Source organism: Manis javanica, chromosome 13 (assembly GCF_040802235.1).
Source record: "Manis javanica isolate MJ-LG chromosome 13, MJ_LKY, whole genome shotgun sequence".
NCBI classification, from domain to species: domain Eukaryota; kingdom Metazoa; phylum Chordata; class Mammalia; order Pholidota; family Manidae; genus Manis; species Manis javanica.
The window spans coordinates 19,513,496-19,533,224 of record NC_133168.1 but is presented as its reverse complement, the minus strand read 5'-3'; the positions used below and the strand labels follow the sequence as shown (position 1 = coordinate 19,533,224).

At 34.9% G+C, this 19,729-nt stretch overlaps 1 protein-coding gene across 1 annotated transcript in view; it reads left to right on the top strand.

Annotated features, from left to right (window-relative positions):
* LOC140845876 (centrosomal protein of 162 kDa-like) overlaps positions 1-19,729 on the top strand; it is a 90,418-nt gene that overhangs the window by 21,184 nt on the left and 49,505 nt on the right. The window contains 8 exon segments of the mRNA XM_073221022.1: positions 2,548-2,578; positions 7,767-7,840; positions 7,843-7,885; positions 13,323-13,391; positions 13,394-13,513; positions 14,098-14,179; positions 18,327-18,609; positions 19,461-19,719. Of these exon segments, the coding sequence (XP_073077123.1) occupies positions 2,548-2,578; positions 7,767-7,840; positions 7,843-7,885; positions 13,323-13,391; positions 13,394-13,513; positions 14,098-14,179; positions 18,327-18,609; positions 19,461-19,719 (961 nt within the window).

Here is a 19,729-nt window from a genome sequence, read left to right as displayed (position 1 = left end):
TCTACCAGTGACATTTTCTTTCTACTTCAAACCTAGTTTATTCATGACAAATTCCTGAGGAAGGAATATGTTGGACAACAATATTTGCCTATAGACTATTCAGTTGCTAAGTGCAGTTGACAAAATCTATTTTTTAAAAATTCACAATTGACTAGCACTTTTCCCAATCAGAAATAATATTTGGCTTTATTAACCTTTGGTTCATAGTAAGTACAATGCTAGCTGTAATAATACTAACAGACAATTATTACTACTAAATATAACACCTAACACTTGTATATATAATGCATAGTGTATATCAGTCACTGTTCTAAACACTTTCATTTTTAACCTTCTCAGTGACCTTTTGTGTGAGATAAGTACTATTTTCATCCCAACATTATAGATGAGAAAAATGAGGCAAAGAGAATTTTTGACCTGGTGATGGTTCTGCAGTTGAAAGTAGCAGAACCAGGAATTGAATGCAGGCCTTCAGGCTCCTGGTCATGCTCTTAAGCTCTATGCTGTTTTACGTGAACTGTTGCTTATACTACCTCTCAGCAGTCACGCAGGCACTACACTACACCTCCTTCCACTGATCTCAGGGAGTTCTCAAAACCCGAGTATTGTCGAAATTCACTGTTCTACCCTCCCAGGTCTCCTCAACTTGTTCATTTTTACTTAACAAATCTAATCTCTGAGGTTACTTAAAATTCAGTCATTCCTACCTTGGACATTAGAATCTTAATTATCATATATTAGTCCTAGCACCCAGAATTATGTCTAATACAAAGTAATTTCTTGATAACTGTTTTGTGAATTTAACTATATCTACTGTTATTTAGAAAATTCCAGTGTTCTTTTTTATGTGAAAGTTTTAATATATGTAACAATTTGTATATAATGATTTGTAATAAAAATTGTAACAGTTCATATGTAAACAGTTTGAGATTTTTGTCTTTGAAAACATATTAAAATTTGTTTTAAAGATATAAAATCTTTTGGACAGCCCTATAATATTTTAGTCAGTTAATAATATAAAAGATTAAAAAGGTAAAACTTTTATAACTAACTGAAGTACAAGAAAAATGAAATAAACCTGTCTTTTGAGTTGAATTCTATTACATCTTTGCAAGAAAAGGTGCATCTAAAGCTATCTTTCTGTTAACATTTTAATAAATTATTCTTATACAGACTTCTTCCTTTGGTAATCCAGTCTTTTTCTGAAATTTGACTTTCTGACCCTGTGATCTTCATGTTTTTAAACAGGTATATTAAAACACACTTTTCTTTGGTAGGTCTTGTCCTTGTGAAGTACAGTAAATACCCCTCCTCAGTATTTATACTAATAGTGACATTACTGTCTGAAACTTAATTGGCTAAATTACTACATTCACATTCATTGTTTCTGTACTCTAGTTCTCTGGTATCACAGTTCCTACCAAGACTGGCCAAGTGTTCTCTTCCATATTGCTTGCCATGTAAAATTTATCCTTGAAGATCCCTAATACTAAATAGTAGAATAATAACTATTTGTTATATTGGTCTTGATCCAGACACGGTCTCTTTTGGAACTGTGTATTAGGACTAGATGTTTTGAAGATGTTATGTAACTGTAGATTCTAAATAGAAGTGAGAGACACTTTCTAGGTATTAATAAACACTCTTATTTTTAAATTTACTTAATACTTTGTCCTTGGCTGTCTATGTTACTCAGCTTGGAGGGAAAGATAAGATGACTTTAGAAATACACAAAGATTAATGTGACATGATTATTCTTAGGTACTTAGTGGGATTTATACTTGTAATATGGCAATTATAATATTTTGTGAAAAATAAATAGGTCAGTAGAAGAGGTGATAGTTTCTGTGAAACTATTTGGTATATTTGGCACAACTTGCATAAAAATGTGCCATCCTAAATGTGGAACCCTAATAGAGAGCCATCTGGGTAAAGATCAAAATAGGAAGGAGTTAGAGCTCTTTCATTGGGATGATCCTACATACTGCCTATCCAAGTGGAGAATGTAGATGACACTAATTAGAAAACTTACTTTAAAGGAACTTACAGTTTTGACAAATTTTAACTTCCATGCCATTTGATGGCCTGCCTTTTTGAAAATTTTTTTCCAAAATACGCATGAAACAATGATTACAAGTTATATTTGATCATTAATTTCAAACAATAAGAGGAAAATGACTGGTGATGGTATAATAGGAGTTACGTATAAAATAGTCATGTTACCTTGAAGTTTGAAAAATAGAATTTCTGAGCAAGGTAGGTGAACAGATGGCATCTAGAAACTCTTAACCAAGGTTATAAAAGCCTAAATTAATTACTAGTAATTGCCAAGGTTCTGAAGAGACTTGTAGAAGTTCTCTCACAGTTACATTCTCTAACCATGTAGGTTTATTGGTGAATGAGAGTGATAGAAAAAACCTAGAAGGCACATTTCTTGACCTTTTAATAATGGAGAAAAGCACTGACTTTCAAATTTTGTTACCATCTGCATCATGGTCATCTTATGTAACTGGTTTCAAGTCAAATGATTGTTTTCTTTTAATTTAGGAAGAAGAGAAAACTGGCATGCTGGCTAATGGTAAATATTTATATTTGTATATTTTAGTTGGAAAAAAATTGGTCTGTTCAGAATTGCATCTAAATTATTCTGAATCACTATCTCTGTTGTTAGATATCTAATGAATTGAAGTTCACAAATTTTCTCAACAAATGTACCTTATGTTTATTTTGAATCCATCTTGTTATATTTAGGAATATTTCCTTTTTTAGAAGGCTAGTATTATATGGCATTATGGATTAATTCTACCAAACATTCAAAAACAAATTCGTTTCAATCTTTCTTAAAATTTTACAAAAGCAGAAAAAGAGGGAATTCTTCCAAACTCATTCTATGAGGTCAGCATCATCTTGATATCAAGACCAGACAAAAGTACTTCAAGAAAATAAAATCACAAGAAACAATTCCATTTACCACAGCATTAAAACAAATAAGATACTTAGGAATAAATTTAATCAAGGAGATAAGAGTTGTACACTTAAAACTGTAAAACATTGATGAAAGCAATTGAAGAACACCCAAATAAATGGAAAGATACTCAGTGCTTATTGATTGAAAGAATTGATGTTCTAAAAATGTCTGTACTACCTAAAATGATCTACAGATTTAGTGCACTTCCTATCAAATTCCAATGGCATTTTTCACAGAAATAGGAAAAATAATCCTAAAACATGTATGGAATCATAAAAAGCCTTAATAGCCAAAGCAGTCTTGAGAAAGAAGAACAAAGCTGGGGCATCATACTTCTTGATTTCAAACTATATTACTAAACTATAGTAATCAAAACAGTATGGTATTGGTCTTAAAAATAGACACAGAGATCAATGGAACAGTTAGAGAACCCAGAAATAAATATATGATCATTTAATTTTTGACAAAGGCACAAAGAATCCACAGTGAGGAAAGGATAATTTCTTCGATAAATAGTATTTGGGAAACTGGATAGCAAAAGATGAAACTGGACCATTATCTTACATGATACACAAAAATCAATTAAAAATGGATTAAATACTTGAGTATAAGACCTGAAACTGTAAAACAGCTGAAGAAAACATGGGAGTTAAGCTCTTTGACTTTGGTCTTGGCAATGATTTTTTAGATTTAACACCAAAACAAAGTCAGCAAAAGCAAAAATAAGGAAGTGGGACTACATCAAACTAAAAAAATTCTCACAGCAAAGAGAACCTTCAACACAATGAAAAGGCATTCTGTGAATGGAACAAAATACTTGCAAACCACTTGTCCAAGAAGAGGTTAATACCCAAACTACACAAGGAACTCATCTAGCTTTATAGTCAAAAAACAACTGAATTTTAAAAAACGGTCAAAGGATCCCAATAGACATTTTCCTAAAGAAGACATACAAATGGCCAACAGGTATATGGAAAGATGTTCAGTTTCACTAATCATCAGGGAAATGCAAATCCAGACCACAATGAGGTATCACCCCTCATCTGTCAGTATGGCTATTATCAAAAAGACAGGAGATAACAAAACTGGCAAGAATGTGAAGAAAAGGGAACCCTCATATACTGTTGGTGGGAATATAAATGTGTGGCCAGTATGGAAAACAGTATGAAGATTCCTCAACAGATTAAAAAGAAAACTACCGTATGATCCAGCAATCCACTTTTGGGAATATATTCAAAGAAAATGAAGTCTTAAAGAGATATCTGTAACTCCCATGTTCGTTGTAGCATTATTCACAATAGCCAAGGTATGAAAATGACCTGTTGATGGATGAATAAAAATGTGGACTATATATACTAATGACATATTTTTCATCCTTAAAAAAGAAGGATATTGTGCCATTTGCAACATGGATGAACCTGGAGAGCGTTATGCTAAGTGAAATAAACCACAGAGAAAGACAATACTGCCTAGTATTACTTCTATGTGGAATCTTAAAAAATAAGTTCAACTTATAGAAACAGTAGAATGGAGGGTACAGGAGGCTTGGGGGTTTGAGGATGGGAGAGACTGGTAAACAGGTACAAATATTAAGTTATAAGATGAATAAGTTCTAAGGATCTAGTGTATAACGAGCAATTAATATTGTATTATGTAATTGAAATTTGGTAAGGAAGTAGAACGTGAGTGTTCTCAACAGTAAAAACAGCATGTGAGGTGACGGATGTAATTAACAGAAATCCTTTCACAAATATACATATATCAAATCATCATGTTGTACACATTGAACATATTACAATTTTATTTGACAATATTGCCTCAGTAAATCTTGAAAAAACAAACATAGTTAATTAAAGAAGAAAAGTAATTTACAGGGTCCCAACCAGTGATATGTTGATATATGTTTAACAAAAAGATTCTGGAAGAAAAGAAAAAGCCTTATTTTGTAGATTTTGCCTGTTTTATGGTGTAAATACTTACATATTGATTGCAAGATAACAACATGCTGGAATACTATGAAGATACTATTCAGAAAGAATACAGAGACAATTGATATGAATTACCTTAAAGTTAGTTGATAATAGTAAAATGTAGTAAAGCAAGAAGAGGGGAAGGAAAGAAAATTACAGGCCAATATCCCTGATGAAAATAAATACAAACAAAACCCCTCATAATTAACAGCACATTAAAAGGATCATATACCATGACAAAATGGGATTTATCCCTGGATACAAGGATAGCTCAATATGTGCAAGACAGTCAGTATGTTACAACATGTTAACAAAATAAAAGCAAAAAAAAACCTAATAATCTCAATAAACATCAGAAAAGCATTTGACAAAGTTCAACATCTATTCATAAAACTCCCAACAAAATAGAACCTGCCTCACACAATAAAGACATCTATGAAAAGCCTACAACTAACATCTCAATCAGAGGGGAAAAATGATAAAACTTTCCCTCTAAGATCCAAAACAAGGCAAAGATGCCCACTCTCACCACTTTTGTTCAACATAGTGCTGCAAGTTCTAACTAGAGAAGACAAGGATAAAAGATATCCAAATCAGAAAGGAAGAAGTAAAATTATATCTGGCTGCCAATGGCATGATCACATGCATGGGAAACCCTAATGACTCCATAAAATTGTTAGAATTAGTAAACGAATTCAGTAAAAAAAATCAACATACAAAAATCAGTCTTGTTTTCTATACACGAACAATAAACTATCTGAAAAAGAAATCAATAAAACAATCCCATTCACAACAGGAACCAAAAGGATAAGATACTTGGGAGTAAGCTTAACCAAAGAAGTGAAAGATCTTTAAACTGAAAAGTATAAAACATGGAAGTTAAAGAAGTCACAGATGAATGAAAGGCATCCCATTTTCATGGACTGGAAGAATGAGTATTTTTTTAAATGTCCATATTACTCAAAGTGATCTACATGTCTGCATGCAATCCCTATCAAAATCCCTATGTCATTCTCTACAGAAACAGGAAAATCAATTTTAAAATTTTTGATCAACCACAAAAGACTCCAAATAGCAAAAGCAAGCTTGAGAAAGAGCACAGCTTGGAGGCATCACACTGCCTGGTGTAACAATATATTATAAAGCTATAGGTGTGAAAGCAATATGGCGTTGACATAAAAACAGATATAAAACTGATGAAACAGAATGGAGAGCCCAGAAATAAATCCATGTATCTATGGTCAGCTGATGTTCAACAAAGCTGCTAAGAATATACAATGAAGAGAGGATAGTTTCTTTAATACTGTTCAGGAAACTAGATATCCCCATACAGAAGAAAGAAATTGGACCCTTATTTTGCACCACCTACAGAAATTAACTCAAAATGGATCAAAGACTTAAAGACCAAAACTACAAAACTACTGGAAGAAAACAAGAAGAAAGCTTCTTAACATTGCACTGGGCAATCATTTTTTAGATATGGTCCTATAAATACAGGCAACAAAAGCAAAAATACACAAATGGGATTGCATCAAACTAAAATGCTTCTGCATAACAAAAGAAACAACAGACTAAAAAAGGCAACCTATGGAATGAATGAGAGAGAATATTTGTAAACCATATAATAGGTAAGGGGTTAATATCCAAAATTCACAGAACTCATGCAGCTCAAGAGCAAAAAAAAAAAAACCCAGATTGATTGAAAGTGAGCAAATGACCTGAATAAACATTCCTCAAAAGAAGACATGCAAATGGCCAATAGGTATATGAAAAGATGCTAAATTTCACTAATCATCAGAGAAATACAAAAAGATATCACTTCACACTTAGAAGGACTATCATCAGAAAGGAAAGATAAGTTTTGGTGAGGATGTGGAGACAAGGGAACTTGTGTACAGTGTTGGTGAGAATATAGATTGGTGGAGCCCCTGTGGATAATGGTATGGAGGTTTCTGGAAAAAAAAATGGAAGTACCTTATTATTCAGCAGTCCCACCTTTGGGTATATTTCAAAGATAATCTGTACTCCCATGTTCATTGCAGCATTATAATAGCCAAAGTATAGATACAACCTAATATCCATCAATGGATGAATAAAGAAAATGTAACATACATAATATATTATGGATGACATCATGCTAAATGAAATAAGTGAGATACAGATCATGTATGTGTGGAATCTAAAAATGTTAAGCTCATAGAAACAGAGCAGAATAATGGTTACCAGAGGCTGGGTGAGGAGAATATGGTAAGATGTTGGTTAAGGGGTACAGAGTTTCAGTTATGTAAAATAAGTAAGTTCTAGAGGTCTAACAATGTGACTATAGCTAAAAATATTGTATACTTGAGTTTGCTGAGGGGGATATCTTAAGTATTCTCACAGCACGCACACAAAAGATAACTATATATATATAAGGTAATGGATATATTAGCTTGACTGTGGTAAATACATGTATTCACAATGTATACATATATTGAATCATCAAATTGTACAATTACAATTGTAAAAATTACAATTTTTAGTTGTCAACTGTACTTTAATAAAGCTGGGGGGAAAAATATTTCTTTCTGTTACTTTCCTCATCCCCTTTGCCTTCTACACCTAAATGTACATTAGACCTATATACAAGCACAGATAATGTATGTTGATGTAAGTCTGATCTCTTGTACTTAAGAAAGGCATGCTTGTGAAAGATACATGATCACATATTCTTTACATGTAAATATTTCTTTGTTTTTATACAGCATGCATATAATTAAAATGTTCCATTAAAGGAACTATACAAAGTTCTCTATATTCCTAATATATATTTTTTTATGTTGTTCCAGTGGAGCTGCTGGATTCATTAGACTCTGTTGCAGAGGTCAACCTTGATGAACAGGATAGAGCAACAACTAAGCCAAAAAAGCCCTGCCAGAAATAACTGATAATGAAATGACAGGAACAGGTAAAAGTGAAAAACTGGCTGTTCTCTATTAATTGATTAATTTATTAATGGTGACACTTAATGCTAGTAAGCCAAGTCAAGTGTGTTTACAAGTAAATACTTATTAATAAATGAATAAATGCTGTTGATAAGAAGTATAGCTCCATAGGGAAATAGTAACTAATTTTCTATGGCCCTCCAAAGTCTTCAGTTAAAATTGCCATGTGCAGGAGAAATGAGACTTTGGACTTACTTTAATTTTCCATAGTTTCCTGTGTGTAGGAAAAAGCTAGATCACATCTCCAAATTCTGAAATGCCTAGGACCATCTACACTTAAAGTTGTAAAGGTCTTTAAGATTGTTTTTTCAGAATTTTTTCTAAAGCAGTAGGTGGAATACTTATTTCCAAATGAAATCTCATGTAGTATACTCTGTGTGTAGATAAAAATGGTATTTTTTGGTATAAACAGGTTTACATTTGTAATATTTACTTATAAAGTTAGAACAATAATGGTCTTTTGAAATTTTTGAATTTTTGAAATCAGAAATTACAGGCATTTGTTATATTCTTATATCATCATCAGACTTCCAATATGTTTTTATATTTTGTTATTGTAGTATAGTATAAAAATATTATTGGGTTACTGCACAAATACTTGCACATGGAACTTCTTAATTAGCTTGCTTTGCAAGCCTCAATTAAACCCATCCAGACACTTGGGAAAAAAGAGCAATAGAAATGATAAATCACTAATCAACTCCAAACATCTGCTTGCATTTTATTTTTTACTTCTTTGTACTTTTTATTGAAGTGTAATATGCCTATATAAAAGTTAGTGTATCATAACAGTGCAAGTTGATGAACTTTCAAATACTGACACACTCATGTAACCGGCAATCAGATCAAAAAAACAAAACATGACTGAAACCACAAAGCCCGCTCAGATTTCCTCTTTCTAGTCACTGCCATTCTAAGAGTCACCACTATCTTATTTCATCCACTTGTATATTAAAATACAAATATGAAAGTGAAAAAATGACAACAGAATTTCCCATCAATACATGTTACTCCCTTACTTGTTATTACCCAGTAGAATGTTCTGCCACGATGGAAGCATGTGCTGAGCACATGTTCCTCTGTCTTACTGCTGTTTATTTATATACATGAAACATATGTGCCATGATAGTCAGTCCACTTATACAATTTTGATAAGCAGACACGAATTCTTCCAAAAGACCAGTGTAGATCTTGTAGACCCATGAAGGAAGTTCATATATGTACAGGATGGCCAGAGAAACTTTATTCTAGGATACACATGTAAACAAAGTAGGCGACAAAAGTTACCACTCCAGTGGCCTTCAAAATATTACAGTTACATACATGGCACATTTGCATGTACAGATTAATTTTTATTATAGTTCTTATGTTTTAAAGGATAATTTTAAATGAAATTCCAAACATCTGTAGAACCCATGAATTTCTCTGAAAATGTGTTTGTTTGTAAAACACACTATGAATATTACTGCTGTAGGTTATAAGAAAAACTCAGAAATAAAAAAATGTATTACTGAAAATAAAAATTCTATTAAGATTATCCAAGCAGTAATATTAAACTACAGTGTTTTGGTCTTATTTCTTAAATATTCTTGACTCGGAAATAATTTGATGAGTCAGTTACTGGAAGATAGTAGCATATGATTTTATTGTTGTGTAGCCTTGTGTTTATATTCCCAGCCTGGCCCGTTATCAGCTGTGTAACATTGGACAATTAGTGCCTCTAAGCCGCTTTATAACAAGATCTTGGTTTGGTCGATTGAGATCATGTATAGTGCTGCATATATTGTTAAGATTCAACCAGCAGTAGCAACGGTATGGTTCTTATTATTTATACCAGTCCTCTGTTAATAGTACAAATTATAATTAAAAACCTGAAGGCATACAGTATAAATACTTCTTGATTGTGGGGTATTAAATTTATCTAGTATTTCAAAAATTTATTTGAAAATCTTCAAATCAGTTTAAGGAGTGAAAAAGATCAGTGGGTTGTTTTGTTTGGTTTTGTTTTTTACCATGTTTCTTCTAGTATTAAACAGGTTCAGATGATGCATTATCAAAGATCATCTTTTTAAAATAATATTTATGAAATTTTTTGTACTTTATTATTTTGGAAAGGTTGGTAACTATAAAAATGAGGGCCAGAGCTAGCCTTTGCATATTTCCATTTATCTCATGGGCAAGTACCATTTTGAACTTTGGCTCTATGACTAGAACAGTCAGGGTGACAGTATTGTTCCATGACTAGACCCTTGGCTCTGCAAAACAAGATTTGATATATTTCAACTTCCTAAAGTGGAAAAATCTTGACTTGCAGTAATATATAAAATAATTACATAGAGTCCTGTCTTCTTTTTTTAATTGGTATGTCTCCTCTTGGGACTATTATATCACAGGGTGTTGTGAATATTAAATGAGATAACAGGTACCATGCATGACAGTCAGCCAGCCAACAAGCAGATATTTATTGTGCATCTACTTTGTGACAGCGCTAGGGTATAGCTAGGAAGCAGAGTCTCTTCCCTAAGGGAACTTGGTAATTATTCTTAATTGCTTTTTACTGGAAATGGCGGTGATTAGATCTCTGACACCTTCATAAAACCACTGCTGCTGTCGCCTCTCCAAATACTACTTTGCTTTGCTTCTGAACTACTTTGGCTTGTTTGTTTTCATTACATATTCCAGGAGCCCATTAATTGGCTACGAATGAGGAATCCTCCTTCTGAACTCCCAGCTGCTACCTGTCTGTCTTCACTAAGAGGAGCCTGCTGGTATCAGTAACATGATGCCTTTTAGTCTGGGTGCAACTTACTGCTCTGACTCCCCACACAGCAGCAGAAACTGGAGTTAAGAGCTTGCTTTTCCTTCCAGCTTCTTCCACACCCCAGAACCTGAATTTTTTCATGCATGGTACAGTGCCTGAGAGCTTCAGTAATGAATGGTGCAAATGATTTCCATGGTGCTAAATCCAGTGCTCAGTTTCCATCTTAGCTGACCCACTAGCAGCCCTTAGCAGAGTCAGTCCCTCCACTTCTTTCTCCCTCACATGCTTTCTTCACTGGGCTTCAAGGACACCTGATTTGTACTTTCCTCCTCCCCTCTACAGGGGTGTCCAAATCTGCCCTCTTCATCTCCCCACTCCTTACTTGACCACCATCTCCTCTGCTGAAAGCACTGTCACCCTTCTAGTTGCTCAGGCCCAAACCCATGGAGTCCCCCTTTTTTCTTCTCTTTCTCTCACACCCAGCATCTAATCATTGCAGACCTTGTTAATTCCTCATGCTGAGAATCTGAGCGCCCCTCAGCCCCTCTCCCGGCACCGCCTTGGTCTCAGCCGCCATTATCTCTTCCCTGGGCTATTGTAGGAGCCTCCTAACTGATAGCCCACTTCAGGCCTTGCTCCCCCTAGTAATTTATTCTTGACCACAGTGGGTCTTTCTTTTTTAATTTAAAAGGCAGAAAAGTTAGCCCTTTTCATAAAATGCATGAAAAAAATTAACTCATATGACCTTGGAATTATTTTTAATATCAGTTTGGATTCATGATTCAAGAGAAAAGTACTTCCCCTGCTCTATTCTGAACAGCCCTTCATACCTCTCTGTCTTCCATTTCTAATTTCTAACTTTTAGGTCATTTCTTTTTCTGAGTGTTTACTGTTGCTTTAAGCCTAGGACCTCTTCTTGACACCTCACACCTGTTAAATTAAGTATAATCATTCAGTACTGCTATGCCATTTACGTGTCATATTTTTTATATACTCAGCAGATACTTAAGTATTGTGCTATTTCTGTAGAGGAGAAAAAAACACCTTGTGCCTTTTTTCTTTTTTCATAAAGATTAATTTTCTCCCTCAGTCATGCTCCTCTGGGTCTGATGGATGGTTTAGGGGGAAAGTCAGGCTCACCTTAGCAGGCAAGATCTTCTTCCTCAGATCCTACTGAAAATCCCTGCCACCTAAGTCTTAGTGATTCTTCTCTAACAGTGTCCCTACTTTTTTGTTTTTAATTTATTTAAGGAAATCATATTTATTGGGTGTGCTTCAAATAGCAGTGGTAACCTGAAACATTAGATAGAAGGATATCCCATTGCAAAGCATTCTTAAACACAGTCTTATATGTGGCACTTGGCGACCTCTTATGTTTAGAGTTGGAAATATCCTCTCAGAAGTGTATACTGTGCAAGTTACAACTTATACAGAGGAAGAGGAGGATGTGTATTATATTTTAAGCACTAAAATTGACCGTGGGTATCAAGAGAAAAGTAGGCTGGTCACCCTGTTTCTGTTCTTTTTTTCCACTTTTCTATGACTCTTGTATTCTTTTCTCTAATTCTGAAAATTCCACTGTTAGTAATGAAAGGTACAAAATGAGTAAGAAAATAACTCATAAAAATCTTAAATCATTATTGTCATTAGGTTATTTGAATTCTTTTTTCCAGAATTTATTTATCAGTTGGTATGTAGCAGAGGAGCTCAATAGGGAAGGAGGGGTGAGTGAAGTAACCATGGCATCAGCCTTCTTATCTGGCTGACTGGGTGAATAGTGATGCCATCAGCCAAAACGAGGTACTGGAGAGCAGGTTTTGTTGGGGAATATAATTAATTCAATTGGGGATATGTTAAATATGATTTCCTTAACAATCTAAATGTCTGTTAGAAAGTTTAATATTCAGAAAAAAGGACAAAAGACAGATTTGGGAGTCATGAGCACATGGGTAATAGTTAAGCTAAGGGTCTTGTTGAAATTAGCCTGGCCAAAAACAAAGTAAATGAGAGCTTTTTAGGAGGGGGCTAAAGGTGGAGCCCTGAGATCAGTCACTGACCATAAAAGGTGGAGAAACAGTAGTGGGAAGAACAAGGAGAAGAACGTGTGCAGAAGGAAGAGCCCCAGGTAGGGGGCAGTGTCAGATGTCTCTGCAGGGCTGAAGAGAAGAAGAAATTGGATCGTAAAGTTAGAGGAGTGAATTTCAGCTGGAGAAATGCAGACTACAAGATGCTGTGTGGCACAGGAAAGCAGAGAGAGAGAGAGAGAAAGATAGGAAGGGAAAGAGAGTGTGAGTGATAATGGTAAGGGAGAGAGAGTTCTTGGAAGATTATGTCAGTTTGGGAGATTTAGGACGTTTTGTCCCACGTAGAGGGGTTGATTAAGCGTAGTAGGAAGAGACGGCAATAACTCCTGGGGTTAGATTTTATAGTTACCTTGTCAGGTCAGGCTCTTGACACACTGAGCCTGCTGTGATGTCATACTGGTAGGCTATGCTGCGTATTACCAATGTTTGTATTTATATCAGCCTTGTCCTATTGCCTTGTTTACCATTCCTAACAGATTAAGGGATAATATTAGAGTTTTACATTTCTCATGTATTTGTGTGATTATGCTGTAGATCACATTTATATTTCAACAGCTGTTTCTTGTGGGCGAAGCAGCAGTGACATTGAAGCTTTGCATCAGGCCTATTACCATCTAGCCCATTCTGGGGGGACGCAGGGGAGGAAGGACTTGGGAGCAGTGCAGGGGAGAACGCCAAGAGCTCAGTGAAAGATCATCCTCAGGAAGATAGAGAGTCCCCTAAACACATCTCTACTACAGAATCTGGTAAAAGTTGATTTATTGAGACTCTCTCTGAACAGTTTCCAGTGTAGTGTAATTTAAATACAGTTTCTGTAATGATTGTTTCTCATCTCGGAATTTATTTAAAGGGTTCAAATGAAATCTGGAATCATTGTTTTAACTGTGAAGTTAAACATGGGATAAAATTTCAATTATTCCTCCAATTGCCTTGACCAAATGAAGAAATCACTTAAGTGTTTTCAATTTTTTTACCCTTTTCCATGTACATGTACCGAAGTTACTTTTTGAACAGAGTTACTTTTTGAACAGAGAACAGAGAAAGAGATAGTGTGTGGATACACCCATATACATACATTTAATATTTAGATATTCCATACATAAATGGTATAGATCTATCAAGTACATACGCATATGCATTTCAAATGTAAACATCAAAGGAGGTTTTTTTTCTTTTTTGGTACAAGCAAGTTTACAGTGGGAAACGGGGCTTATTATTAATGACATTTTGCTAAGTGTGTCAATCAGAAAATGTAATTTTGGTGGTGACATAAAATTTAGCAATTTACAAAACATTTTTGGTTGCTGTTCTAACTTTTTTCCCCTCTTAGATCTGCCCACAGTAGAGGAGCTGATGAAACCTATGAAAATAAATTCCTTTGGAGTCAGTGGTTTTGACTTACAACCTGTCAGGTATGAGTTTTTTGGAATGAATTGTACAGTTTGTTTGTTTATTGCCTTGTCACTGAAAAATTTTAGAGTCATTTGTTCTAGTTAATCATTCCTAGTGAATGATTAATAAATGGGAAGCTTGTATGAGTCTACCTGTGAGTCACTGCTTTCTTTATTAGTCCTCACTTAGTTCATCAAAATTCTTCTAATGCTAAAATTAAAACAAAAGGCTGATGCTACCAAAAAAGTTGCTACCATTAAGTAGTCTTAAAGCTTTTCACTGAAAAACAAAATCCTTTCAGCTTTACATATCTTGGATAGTTGATTTGAACAGTGAGAGGGAACATGAATTTTCTTCTGTATATGAGTCATAGATTTCCTTCTTTATAAACCAGCTCATTTTACACTTAGTCACAGACCAGCCAGTAGCTCACAAGGTGAGTCTTTGGTCACAAGAGTAATGGGCTTCTTGGAAATGCTCCCGCTCCAGTGCCCTTTAAAGGAAACCTGTGGGACCTTGCTGTTATTCTCCAGCACACAGAGTAGCACCTCACAACAACTTTGTCGTAAGACAGTTTTACATATGTGTAATGCTTAGGGTATCACATCCGTTATCTCATGTGACCCTCTGGCATCTTTATCTCTGTTACTCAAGTGATGAAAGTGAAGTGAACCAGTCCAGCGGTGGAGCTCTCTCCAGAACCAGATGATGATAGCTACCATTTTTATCACATTTTATAGTAGGCGAGTTACTGTACAAAGTGCTTTCCATATTAGATTTCATTTCATCTTAGAATAGCTCCCTGAAGTGTATTCCATCATTATCCTATCCCCATTTCATAGATAAGAAAAATAAAGCTTAAAGAAGTTAAATAAATTGCTCAAGATGACATGGCTAAAACCAGAGAAATCTGTGTTGTGAATCACATATATTGTCAGTTCTCTGATCTCCTTGAAATATTTCTGTCAAAAGCCTATCATCCTTTCACATATTCATTCATTCGTTTGTGTTTTCAACAGACACATTTTGAGGCCCTACTAGTACCATATCCCCATCGTGTGCATCACTTGGAGTGTTGCTTGCCCTGTTTCTGCATTTGTGCTGGTTGAGAGAAAATGATGCAGCGAAGCTTACTCTAAAGCCCACCCACTTGAATGCTAAGTCTGCTGTTCTGCTGGCCTCCAGTGCTCGTTGGCATTTATAAGGGGCAGGTTATGCCCACTTAGGATTGCTGTTTAGGGTTCTGGTAGTGTAACTGAAGAGATTCTCTTTACCCATCGTGTGTGTTTGTGGGCATAGGTGGAACCATGCTAGTAATGTGAACTCTAAATATAGTTTTTTATGCTTGTGTTAAGAAGTTGAAAACCAGAATACTTACCTTAAAGACATAACAATAATTATAGAAATGTCAGTAGTATAAACTTTAGTACACACATCCAAATACTCTTTAGTAAACTGTAGGGTAGGCAATCCTAGCTACTATAACAAATAACCGTTGAAATTTCAGAAGCTTAACATCATCAGAAAGTTATTTCTTGCTCATATCATATGTGTGTCTGTGGGGCTGGGGAGGGACTCTGTTCCACCATCATTTAGGGACCTAGACTACTTCGATCATCGACACATGGTTTTAAGGTTGTTATGGTCTCAACCAACCAGTTGATAAAAAAAAGAAAAAAAAATGACTTAGAATATTTCCTTTTAGCTGCCTCAGCACAGAATCATTTGTATCCCTGCAGCTCATATTCTATTGACAAGAACCAGTATGTCCAGATAACAAGGTCCAAGAGGGCTGGAAAATGGGGTTTGCTTACGTGCTCAGAAAGAAAAGTGAAATACGAGTTTGTTAGGCATCTAGCCAGCCTTTATAGAATCTACCTTTCTAATAGCCAAGTATGCATTTCACTCTTTTCATACAAAGACCCCCTCATCCCATCCCCAAAGCAAACAACCCAAAGTCCCATTCAGGGCTGTGTCCATGTGAATGGCCAGGATTGCCAGGTGAAGCACAGTCCTCTCCATCAGGCTTGATTTAGCTCCTCATTGTCTGCTGTGCAGTGACTTCCTCCCCCACACCCAATGATGTGAAATGCAACAAATACTCCCATTCAGAAAGGGAAGTTCTGAGGAAACTTTTGATTTTGGTTTCCTTATGCAGTCAGTAATGCAACTTCAGAATCCACTGGAAAGACCTTATAAAGACCTCCTACTTTGAAGTTGGGAATTTTCCATAATCAGGCCATTATTCTGCTCTTAAGAAGGAGCTGCCTTATAATACATTGTCCACATAGCACCTAGCTGTATAGCTCCGGGACAGATTTGTCTTGCATTTTGTCACCCTTGGCTGCAGCCGGAGTGGGCTTTTGGGGGTGGGCGTGCCCATCTTGGAGGATGCCCTCCTTTTGGTCACTTCCTACTCGCTGGTGGGTTAAAGTTCCTGAACAAGTCTCTGGCTTTTTTTTTTAAGTAGGGTTGTGGTTTCTTTGTCATTACAGTTCCTTCAAAAAGTTAAGTCCCATGTGCCAACAACTGCAGTTACAACTTTTTGCTAGACAAAGGTGTTTTAAACCTGCTTTCTGTCTTTGCTTTCTTGTCCCTCTGTTATTTTCTCTCAGTTTAATTGCAGCTGTCTGGCTGGTGTTGGAATAACAACCTTAAGTGCGAAGATGACACCTTTAATATGACCTTTGCCTAGGAACTGAATCACTCTTTTCAAACAAGAAGTCTTATGAAATCTTGCTTTTTCATAGCATTTTTCAATGCCAAATCTTACTGTTTAAACCTAGACACAGAGTGAACCTAAGAAACCCTGAGTTTCTAGACTCTCTGTTCCCTTTGATTGCTTCTCTCGGACTGGCCCACTCTATTGTGAGCTCATCTTTCTTATCGTAAATTGCCAAAAGTAGCTAATAGTAGCTGGCACTTAAGAACTTGCTGTTCTCTCCTGCCATTTCTCCTTGATACCCCAGACTCTGTAGCCATGTGGTCTGCCTCATAAACTATTGCAGGTGACAGTTTAACAAATGTTTGCCACTGTGACATGTGCACTGCCTCCCTCTGGCCTCTGGTTCGTATGCTGCCTTGTCCAAAACCCAGCCATTAAGCCAACAACACGTATCTTAGGTTCTTGTCACCAGAGCACTCCCATTCTAAAGGGAAGGACTAGAAAACGGACCCATCCAGATTTGAGGCAGGGAGGAAATGCAGTTTAACTGGCACAGGCAAGTTTTGATGAGCATCTAGTCAGGTTCTGCGACCACAAAGAGTGAAAGAATTATTTTATTTTCTAATGATTCTAGCTACTTTAAGGCTTCTAACAATTACCAAAAAGCCATTCTACCTTACTTTTATGGAAATGGTAACCTATTAATTTTTTTAATCTCATTTTATAAATTATAAAATTAAATTATCTAATTGACCATTATTAGTTTGAAAGCAGCAATGACTATATTTTTTGGAACTCCCAGAATATGCTGATATTTAACCACATTTAGGATGTTTCCTTAAGAGATTCCCACAGTTTTAAGATCCAGTTGTCTGAAATGTTCTATTGCATTTAGGTGTTTTAAACCACAGAAATGATTTATTTCAAAATCTTAGTGATGTTCCTGTTCTACTTTAAAGTTTTTCTATACTGTGATGAAATTTATGGTTTTTAATATTTACACCCCATGCCTCATTAACATAAATAACAGTTACTTCTTTAGTTTCTTCTAGAAATGAATAAATTATTTTTCCTGCCTCAAATGCATGTTGACTTTATAAAATATTATTGATAAAAAAATACTACCAAAAGTCCACTTAGAAATTTATATTTTTTTCTAGCACAGAAGCAGTCTCAGTCTTGCTTGGTTTGGCGTTGCTTTGATGTAGGTCTCACAGTCATTCATGTCATCCCTCGTATTGTACTGCATTAGAATTATCTAAAATTTAAAGCAATTATATGATACCATGTGAATGAATATACTTTCGGCCAGAATTGTAAATAATATATTTGACATTAATGACCTAATTTGAATAGTTCCAAATATTAAATACATTAAATATCATATGTTAATAATACAAATATATTTATATGTATATTATGTGTGTGTGCATTGTATTAATAAAACTGATATTTGAGGAGTCATATAGGGTTCATTATCTATGTACTGTTTTGTTTTATAGCTGTAAGAAATTGGCTGATAGAAAAGAAACTGAAATTGTTAGCCCTTCACCCCTGAATATGAACCCAAATGTTATATCTCAAGAGCCACAAATTGGGAACCAATTTTTTGACAAAACTCAAGAGAATGTGGTTTTACAAATGACAACAAACAAATGTATAGAAAGTAGCTGTCCAAGAGTAAATACTATGGAAGAACATATAGATAAAATGTACCTTGATATTTTGAAGAAAAAGATATCTGTTGCTCCTACATTATTACCTCAGGATGACAAATTAAATAAAGTAAGTGTTTATGACCTAAATAGATTTGACATTTTGTTAAATTATGTTATATAAATATTGTCTGTAAGTATTATTTCTTAAGCTAATGCAATTAATTAGACACTAATCTCCATATAGATCCTGTATGTTTGTGAACAATATTTATTATAACACCTTGCAGTCCCCAAATTGGAAATTTCCACTATAACATTAGCTTTCTTTTAGAAGTCATCTTTTCTATTTTTCACTTTTTTACGTAAACATAGTCTAGGATTTGAGTAGTATAAGAAAATAAAATTTATTCACCATTCTAGTGCTTTTTACTCAGTTTTCCCAAGTAGGTCTGTATTCTGCACCTACTATGTGAGTTGGCATTTTATATAAATGCTGTTCTCAACTGTTGAGAACTTTTATTTCACTGTTCCTTTTTTCTCTGTTCTTGATCTGTTCTGATTGATGGTTTCCATGATTCCAATATTCTATTTTATTTTATAATTTTGAGTTACACATTTATTATAAATCATCTCCAGAGCTTGTAGTTAAAGCAGGGTGTTAATAAACATTCATCTTGAGAAAGCTAGAGAAAAGAGTTAAGATTTTATGTCATTTCAAAATGTGCTCATCCCTGCTCTCCTCCATGTTCATACTAGTAAATTACACATCTTGCTTTCTGCAAGCTGATTGTTTATTATTTTGCTTATTTTAGTACTGACTTTGAAGATGTGCTTCAAAATACTAAAATTCTGATGAATTAGACTTAGAGAATTTTAACATAGGGATTTGTCTTCTGTAAATTGTTTTTTAGTAATCATTATGGTTTTGCCATCTGTTAAATGTTTACAACTATAGTTGAAGTTTGTACTTGTGCATAGACTTACAGATCTCAGCTCAGCTCTGGAGAGGAAGAGGCTGTAACTGGTAAACAGGTGCCATACAAGGAGACTGGAAGTGCCCTTCCTTTACTTAAGAGAAAACCCCAGAGTGCACTATATGCATCACTTAGGAGCTCAGGCTATGGCAAACCCAGTTCCCCATTCAAGACGTTTTCTACTCTTGAAAAGAAAACTTCAAAGGACATGAAAAGCAAAAACTTGAGATCCATTCCCACATCAAATCAAACTAGGAAAAAAGGTAATCATAT